Source organism: Alligator sinensis, unplaced genomic scaffold (assembly GCF_000455745.1).
Source record: "Alligator sinensis unplaced genomic scaffold, ASM45574v1 scaffold823_1, whole genome shotgun sequence".
NCBI lineage: Eukaryota > Metazoa > Chordata > Crocodylia > Alligatoridae > Alligator > Alligator sinensis.
The window spans coordinates 1,425,200-1,434,543 of record NW_005842272.1 but is presented as its reverse complement, the minus strand read 5'-3'; the positions used below and the strand labels follow the sequence as shown (position 1 = coordinate 1,434,543).

Here is a 9,344-nt window from a genome sequence, read left to right as displayed (position 1 = left end):
ATAAATTACCTCTAAGTGCTTTCTTAAAGGACATTTTAAAACAAAGTCAATGTCAAGTCTAAAGAGAAGTATAGTACTGTTTAAATTAGGTAATTTTAAAGCTGATCAACTGTGAACGATTGTTATGCATTATTGACATATTTTATGCATTATTACATTTTTTTTTCATTTTGGCACATAAGGATACCACCCACAAGTGTGAGTTAGTAGGGTATAAAAGTAGGAATAAAACAGATGCAAAATTCATTAGCATTTCAGAGGTACTGTTCTTTCAAAAAGTGTTTATCAGCTATTACATAGTGAGCAAGACATCAGATGTAAAGAAAACCACGTTGCTGAATAATTAGGAACATTTTAGACATGCATAATTTAAGGCAAAATCAAGGGCTATGGAGGGATATTTAAGCGTGGTATGATTACTGTCTGACCAAGTAGAATAAAAAAAGTATCCAGTCTAAATCACATTGGGGGGGGGGGTATTTTACCTGGATTTAGACTGAGGATACATTAGGGGCAAAAGTGGGTTTATGGCATCTTATTTATGTTCAACATATGGTAAGACCAGCTCCTTCTCCCACAGCTATCAAATACCAAATTTTGGCTTCTGTGGTACTCTCTTGTCAATTTTCTAGACACACTTCTAACAGGCTTTTTGGCTTTCTTGCATAGCATATATAAAGCTATTTTGTTAAAATACATTTTACTCAATTCAAAAGAGTAAATATTAAGTACTTTTTCCAGTGGGGAAGAATACATAAGGCCAATTTTTGCAAGCTATGAATTTTGAGTGCTATTTTACTAATAGACTACTTTAAAAAAAATGAGGTTAACATTTTTGTTATGTTGTATAGAGAACCATGATTTCACAGCACCTTCCTTTTTTTAGTACCCTACTTATTTTAGAGGTTTCATAGTTTCATAGTAGCTAGGGTCAGGAGGGAACTGAACAGATCATCTAGCCTGACCCCCTGCCACAGGCAGGAATGAATGCTGGGTTCACAAGACCCCAGACAGGTGATCGTCCAACCTCCTCTTGAATTTGCCAAAGGTAAGGGCGAGGACCACCTCTCTGGGAAGTTGGTTCCAGATTTTGGCCACCCTGTAAAAGGTGGCAACTGTAAAATATTGCCTTCTGATCTTCAACCTAAACCTATTCTCCATCAGCTTATGACCATTGTTCCTCGTCACCCCAGGTGGTGCTGGGGAGAAAAGAGCTCTGCCTATTTGCTGTTGATCCCCCCTGATGAGCTTGTAGGCAGCCACCAGGTCGCCCCTCAGCCTCCTCTTGCTGAGGCTGAACAGGTTCAGGTTCTTCAGTCTCTCCTCGTAGGGCCTGTCCTGCTGCCCTCTCACCAAGCAGCAGGTTAAGTGATTAATTCCTACTCATAAGTAAGTACTCAAGTACTCACAAGTACCCAGTTTTCATTTACAGTTCACATGAGTGACCAAAAGACTGGAGTTGAGAGGACCACTCTACCTTCTACCCTTTGGTCACAAAATTAAATTCAGAGGTTTATCCTCCACTGCAAATCCATCACATGGAGAAAGATGACAAAAACTTACCTAAATCCAAGAAGACCCTGAATTTAGGATGACCGCCCCCCCATTAACTAAATTCTATATGTGGACAATTTATGTTTGTTATAATTTTCCATGTTTTGAATCTAATTAATGGAGAATCATCTTAAATTCATCACCAGCACTACTGCAGGTGGAGGGACAGGTGATAAGTGGGGTAGTAATGGGGTAGGTGGGGGGGGGACATGTATCTGAGGAGGCAGTATTGGAGCAGGGGTGGAGGGAGCAATGGGGGACAGGCAGTGTGAGGTTGGTAAGCAGGTAGGCACCTTGCCTCCTGCTGCTGGTCCCCTCTCTCCCTCAAACTTACCTCCTCCTTGTGCTTCCCCCCCCACAGCCATGGGTCCCTGCTCCCCTGCCCCAAAGCCTTTACCCCTACCTGCCCCCCCTGCCACTTACCTTTGCTCCATGCCAGGAGTCCCTACCCCTGTTGCAGCCTGGGGCACAGAGCACAGGCCCATAGCAGAAGCACAGAACCTGTACCATGGCTACAGGGCTGGATGGGGACTGTGTTCCATGCTCCAGTGGGGACAGTGCCTGCCAGTGCTGGAGCAAAAGTATGGGGGAGGGGAGTGGGAATGGGGGAGGAAGGGTGGAGGGGGCCTGAGGCTGTGGAGAAGGAGTGGCAGGGGGTGCAGAGGCAGGAGGGGGCAGGCAGTAGCACTGCATCTCCAGCCCTGACCCAGGGTTGGGGCCAGAGCTGGAGCTACAACAGCTATCTGCCCTCCATTGCCTCATACAGGACATCAGGGGCTCTGATCAGGCATGCCTGGCTTGGCCAAGCTCCTGAGTCATTACACCTGCCCCCAATACCTGGCTAATGCCCCCAGTTCTCTGCAATTGGATTGGCAGCTGAAAGCACCACTGATGCCTTATAACCATATCTGAAGTCTCAGGCCGCTGACATGCCTTCATACAGCCTCAGTCTATTCTGGCAAGCCTTGTGTTTGCTGCTGTCTGGTTCTCCTAGCTCCTGACTTGGCTTTGGCTTTCCTTGGCCCTCCCCTGAACCTTGGTTCTGGTGCTATCTCTGATTTCTCTGAAACCATGACTCAGCTTGGCTTCCTTGACTCTAACCTCAGATCTTCCTTGGAACTTGGCACCAGGTCTCGAACTCCTGGCTCCCGACCTCACCTTACAGTTCATACTACATCACTCAGATTTCACCTCCTGGCTCCCTTGGAACTTGGTCCCACACTCTCCGCTCTGCCAATGCAGACCCTGATCTGATGCTCTGATCTATGCGTCCCTGCCTTGCTGACCCCCAAGTTACTCCTAGTGGCCTACCGCAGGCCCAGCTGCATACATCCCAGCCAAACCCTCACACTCAATACCAAGATGAGGGGCTTTTCCCCCTTCATGTTAAATAGGGGAAAAAACCTCTTTCTGAACACAAGTAGTACAGTACTTCATTCTCCAGTGAAGATCTGCCTAGGTCAGTTAGAGTACTCATGCAAAACACAGGAAAACTGAAATAGAATTAGATGACTTATTGGTTTCTAACCCAATATGTGCTCTTTGATTTTTTTTTTTTAAAGCATGAATTATAAAAACTCAATTTAGGGATTTCTGAAGTTAATGCTACTTCAGCAATACTTTAGGTATTGCTATTTCAGATTTGCATATGTAAAGTTGTTCAGAGTCCAAGTGTTAATTTGCAGATGTGCAAGACAGAAGCCTTTTATTCTCTCTAGATTTACTAACAAAAAAAAAAGAACTATATACGTCAAAATCTGATGACAGTCTTAAATGCATATGCTATTGTGCCAGATAAAGTTGTGCAGTACAGCTGGAGAATATTGGAACTATGTCCTGAAGAAACTTATTGCATTTTGGTAAGTATTATACATTCAATGCAGAGAGAGAGGTATGAGTACTGAAAGAAATATATCAATGGTCTAAAACACAAATAGGTTATAAAATAATGAAATACTTAATAGAATTAAATGCATGTCACAAGCCAGGGGGAGGTGGGGAGAGGAGGGAGCCTAAATACACTCCTTTTGCTGTCTTGCACTCATTTCTCTTTCTGATTTCTTGTTATACTATCAATTACCAGTAACAGAATAACCTGCTCTTTTCATAGCCCGGGATAGGCAGATGTGGACGAGTATACTTCTAAAGTGCTGAGTCGATGCAAAGAAAAACAGAATAATAATAATGACAATAATATAAGTCTCCTGGCAGTGAGCCAAGTGGAAGACAAGGTTCCTTTGCTACTACCTACAGTTGTTATATTTCCAGTGTGGCAGCACTAACCTTTTTTCCAAATATCTAAAAATTCTGTAATATAAATATGTACATATATAGGAATTTGCCTGTATATTTTTCAACACACTTTATACAAGGTACAAGCAAGAATAAGCAGCTCCATTTTACATTGGAGTGACTGAGGTATAAAGAGGTTAGGTGATTTAAAATGAGATAAAGTCAGAATAGGACTTAGAACCAGTATCTTAACTTCCAGCCCATGCCCAAACCACTGAGTGAAACCACTTCTCACTTGCTGACCAACCCACATCACCAAAACTGACGGATTACCTCATTTGTTCTAAAACAGCATTAGTTTCTTAACTGAGTATTACCCAAAATAGGTTACCCACCTCCATCTCTGACTAGTAACATAGGTTGCTTGCAGACATTAACAAAAGAAACAGACAAATGCTGCTTTACTTTAAACTTGGCATGCTCCTGCACTGAGCCCAGAGCATGCCCAGAAGAGGCAGTGTGTCAGTTGGACCCAGCTCGCCCAAAGTCTGTATACATCAGGCGCTTTAGTGGGGGGTTTTTTTGGCACTTTTATCTAACAGGTGATTGAATCAGCTTTATATAAAAGCACCAAAAAGCCCTGCTGAAGTGCCCAATCTATGCACATGCTGCAGAGCCCAGTCAAAGTAGTATGCTTCTTCCAATAAGGTGCATTTTTTTTGTTTGCTTTTTAATGTCTGCAAGCAACCATAATCTCCAAGAAAGAGCTGAACCACAGAACAGAGTAGTCAGTGATTTAATAGGTACTACATGAACTTTAAACTATCTTCTGAAAAAAAACCCTGTTGGTCATAAGATGCTGCAGAGTATTCAAGCATAGCAAGCACAATAAAATAATTAAACATTAGATAAAAATTGTAGTGTCTATAATACAAATTATAGTTCTAAAATATAAATGAGTATTTATGTGCATATATATATCTATATCTATCTATCTCTTAGGAGAAAATAAGATAACTCTCTTTTTGTACACATATAAACATCTGAGTAATATGCTCATGTATAGATTTTTAGACAACTTCCTTATTTAGAACTAAGTTTTAAATAACAGTATTCTATACAATCTCATAGAATATTTTATCTAAAATTAAAACAGTATTTATATAGAAATAAACAGAATTATCTAGGACAATCCAAAAGAGCATACTGAATAAATTAACATCACAAAATTGTGGTTATATTGATCTGAAAGTTCAATTCTCTCCCGCTTTGAAATGAAAGCAAGACCATTGTACCTTAGTATGGATTATTTACCAGTGCACAAATTCATTCTTTCTTTACATAGGAATCTTCACGTGAAGTTGGTTGCATTTATTGAAAGGCAAGAGACATTAAAGATCAGCACTGCTCACACTACACAAAGCTGCGCTGCACTGGATTGGAATAAGATTTCTGTTGAATTAAGTCAATATTGTATAGCTGTCCAAATCCTAGTTACTTTTGTGCCTTCATAAAATTTACACCTTGAATTAGCAGCAATATATTGAATAGGTTCAGTAGTATATTTTCTCCAGTACTGGATTAGACTTTTTGCATATGGAATAAGCTAAAGGGTCTAGCAGTCATGTGCAATACTAGCCCATGCCTGAAACTGAAAACTAAAAAGATACAGAGAAACAAAGATTATAGAGGTTCAGACCTCTAAATATAAGCTTACATTTACAATGTTTAAATAGGAGAAACAGAATATAGCAAAACAAAGTATAAACTGGGATTACTGAAGAGAGAAGGGAGCAAAGGAGTGCAATAGACAGGAGCATAGGAAATAGATTGCTGCTCAGAGGTTAAACAATTGGAAAACCTGGTCATAGGCCAATGCATTTTATACTCTCACCAAAATAAATGAGTTAGTGTGTCATTTATGCTACATATGACTTGCTGAAAGTGTATTAGTATAGGTGGCAGGTTATAACTTGCTACCAGGTTTATGGGAGTTTGTTCTTTAATTTCTCCAGTAATTCAATACTGAATACTAATTTCTCCAGTAATTCAATACTGATTTCTCCAGTAATTCAATTCAATTACTGGCCAGCTATTGGTATTCTGTTTGTGTAGAATGTTTGAGACATCTTTATAAAATAAACAACATGACCAATACTACCTTGCCTATGATTATTTTGGGACCAACCTCTTTAAAGGTGTTGAGTCCTCAGCTCCTAGCAGAGGTGAAGAGACTCTCTACTTCATTAGTTGGGCCATTTTGTAATGCTACTACTGGTTTTCCTCTTGTATTTTAGAACAGGCAACATCAGAACCACAGTAATTTCTAGAGAAAAAAGTTGTTTTAAGGCAGCAAGATAAGATACGTGCTAAGGTTTCCACAATTATTTGTTTTCAGTGTGCATGTATATAATGCATATTACATACAATTGCTCTCATATACATATCTACATGTTTCCTACATACTGTACATGATTCAGCATTCTTCTACAGAAATTTAAAGTGCCAGAGTTCAAATATGCTCATTTGTCTTCCCATGGGCTTGTGATAACATTTCTACTTGCTTATGGAAATGAGCTGATTGCTTTCCAAAAACTGGAAGCGTCTTAGAAAGAAGAAATTCAATTTTTCACTGTTGTACTAACTGGAATCCAGTGGTCGAACTAATCCTTCTTTGTAAACACGAAGAATGGCTTCACACACAAATTTGTATTGACTCTGTATAATGAAAAAAAAGTAAGCAAAAATATTAAAAATCATTCACAGTTAAACTACTGCTTATGATCACTGGTCATATGATAGTACTTAACACCATTACATAGTAGGGTTGGAGTGCTATTGTATCCATCACGGTCCATTAAATATGTAAAAACAAGGTTTTTTGGTGGTATCTTACTGGATCAACTGCATAGTTGGGGAAGACGTTAGACAAACAGCAAGTTGATCTCCATTGATCAAAGAACACCAAGCACTACACAACTCTGCCTTAAGAATATGTAAAATCTGGTAATATATTTTCACTTCAGCCACAATCAGCCCTCCCCACAACAAAACCATCAGAATCCATTGATCCTACATACATCTATCACAGAATGTGATATACCTCATCCAATCAGAAAGCCCTCTCAGAAACAATATGGGTGAAACCATATAATCACTATGAGCCCAAATGAATAATCACAAAAAAGATAAAGGATAACTGAGGGAGAACACTTTCCATAAAACAGTATGACCTCACAGTCCTTATACTCAAGGGAAAAAAAAAACACTATAAAACACCTTCCCAAGTTGGGTTTGGGAACATAAATTCGTAACTTTGCTAGATGTTAAACAGTACAACAAAGAATATGATTTCATGACTTATTGTGCACTAGCTGGTGTCTCTTCTAATCTCTCAGTGTTCAACAGATAATAGGTAATAATTAGCTCATCTATTCAACTACACTTCTCCAGGTTTGAAGTTATTTCTGAACATTACTCTGCTCCTAGTTTACAGCCCTCCTCTAAACCCTTAAGGCCTTGTTACACCATATGCCGTAAACCAAACAACCAAACAGTAGCCAGCTTACTGTTGCTCAGCTTAGTGAAGCAGTTATACCTCAAGACAAAAATGATCTCTGACTATCCTTCAGCTGTGACTTGCCACCAGAGGGTTGGTGAGCAGGGTCAGGACTCAGAGCTGGGGACAGGACCAGTTCACTGCTACCACTGGGCAAAGTCAACATTGTAGCCCTGGAGCTCGCTTGCTCTGCTTGGGCCCAGCAGTCTGGGAACATGCCTGGGGGGTTAGGTACAGGGACAGGACCTCCCCGCTCCACCAAGCCTGGGAGGTGGCTGTGAGTGGTGCAGCCTCCATGCCTGCTCTGTGCAGCCCCAGCTTAGATGGGAAGTGCTGATCCCTGTGCCACATGCCTGGAGCTCCCCAGCTGCTAAAGGGCGGGTGGAGGGAGGAGGGGGTGTTGGGTTTCAGGTGCCTGCCAACTGTGGCTGCTGCTGGGCAAGCCAGGTTGGGGAGCCAGCAGCTGGGCCCTGCAGAGCCCAGTGGAGCACAGGGTCAGAGGGAACTGGGCTCAGGCTGCCACATTGCAGCCGCCAAGCTCTGCCTTGCTCCAGCTGCCCAGCCCCACTGGGGTGTGTCCAGGTCCTGGGTGAGGGAACATGCTAAAGTGGAATGCAGAGTTGGGCACAGGTTTAACCATGGGTCAGCAGGAGGGGTGAGCACCAGCCTGCATCTTCCCCCCGCCCTGCAGCTACCATGGCCACAAACTGGCCTGGGCATTCGGAGCAGTGAGCCAGTCCTGGAGGCACCATGGCCACACCAGGGCTGTGGCACTGACTGCCCCGTGGGAACAGGAGGTAGGGCTGTGCAAAGCTTCGGTTGCCGATTTGATTTGGAGGAGATTTGGCAGCCAAATCTCCAAATCTGAATCGAATTGGGAGACCAATAAAAAGGTCTGTATTGATTTGAAGCCTCCGAATAGATCTGGAAAAGATTTGGGCCGTCTCTGTGGAGGAGGGGGGAAGGGACCATGGGAGGACCCCTACCAGGCCCCAGCCCCTGCCTGCTCCCCCAACCCCTGAGTGACTCCTGTCCACTCTCCCAGCCGTGTCACTGGCTGCAGGCTTTTTTTTTTTAAAAGAGCCAGGATGCTGGGGCTGGGCAGGGCAGCTATTGACGGGGCTGGGAGAGCAGGTAGGGTGTGGGGGCTCATGGCAGAGCCCCCCATGCAGTGCCAGGCAGTGGGGGGAAGTGGGGATTGCCCCCCACACCTGACAGAAGCCAGTGAGTGCAGGACTTCTCCCCCCCCCCCCAAGTGCTGGGATACTGGGGCCAGGAAGGGCAGCCAGTGACGGGGCTGGGAGAGCAAGCAGGGGATGGGGCCTGTTTGATTTGGAGATTTGGCAGTGGCCAAATCTCGGAATCAGATTCAGCTGAATTGATTTGCGACAGTGATCTGGATCACCAAATCGAATCACTGCCCCTCGAATCGGCCCAATCTGAATCTGAAGCAAAAACTAGCCACTTCACACAGACCTAAGAGCAGGCCAGAGGCACTGTGCCTGGCCCTGCTGCACCTCAGCATTCCCGCCCCGACTCAGGAGACGTCACTGCATCTTGGGATGCTGGAGGATTGCAATTTGGGCAGAACAGCTTTGGAGAGTGGGCACACTTTAATGGAACAGGAGCAAAATTAGGCAGACTAGAGCTAATACTGCCCTGGAGTGGCATAAATTTAAGCTGAACAATGAGTGCTTTAAGCCACTTAAAAAGTGTTAACATGCATCCTATCCAGAACTCCAGAAGGCATCTAAAATTACTGTGCAACAGGGCCCTTAAATGTTTGTTTTCTTTTGCACATGGAGTTAACGTAAGTCACTGTTTTAGTTGGTATTTGGCACTTCTTTTCCAGACCCCAAGAAAGCTACTCTGGTCCCAAAAGCTTGCCCAGCATTTCTCCTATCTATACAGTTAAATCAGTAAAAGCTATCACTAAAAAAGAAACCTTGCTTATTTAATAATATGACACCAGCATGTCAGCTACTACCTTCTCCTTTTT

General features: G+C 42.9%; 1 protein-coding gene across 7 annotated transcripts in view; it reads right to left on the bottom strand.

Moving 5' to 3' along the window:
- Positions 1-1,244: 1,244 nt before the first annotated feature.
- The window catches only part of PTPN3 (protein tyrosine phosphatase, non-receptor type 3), a 306,004-nt gene continuing 297,904 nt past the window's right edge, over positions 1,245-9,344 (bottom strand). For all 7 annotated transcript variants that reach the window (XM_025209236.1, XM_025209238.1, XM_025209239.1 and 4 more), the window contains one exon: positions 1,245-6,504. In XM_025209236.1, the coding sequence (XP_025065021.1) occupies positions 6,427-6,504 (78 nt within the window). In that variant the 3' untranslated portion in view covers positions 1,245-6,426. The remainder of the gene's footprint in view (positions 6,505-9,344) is intronic.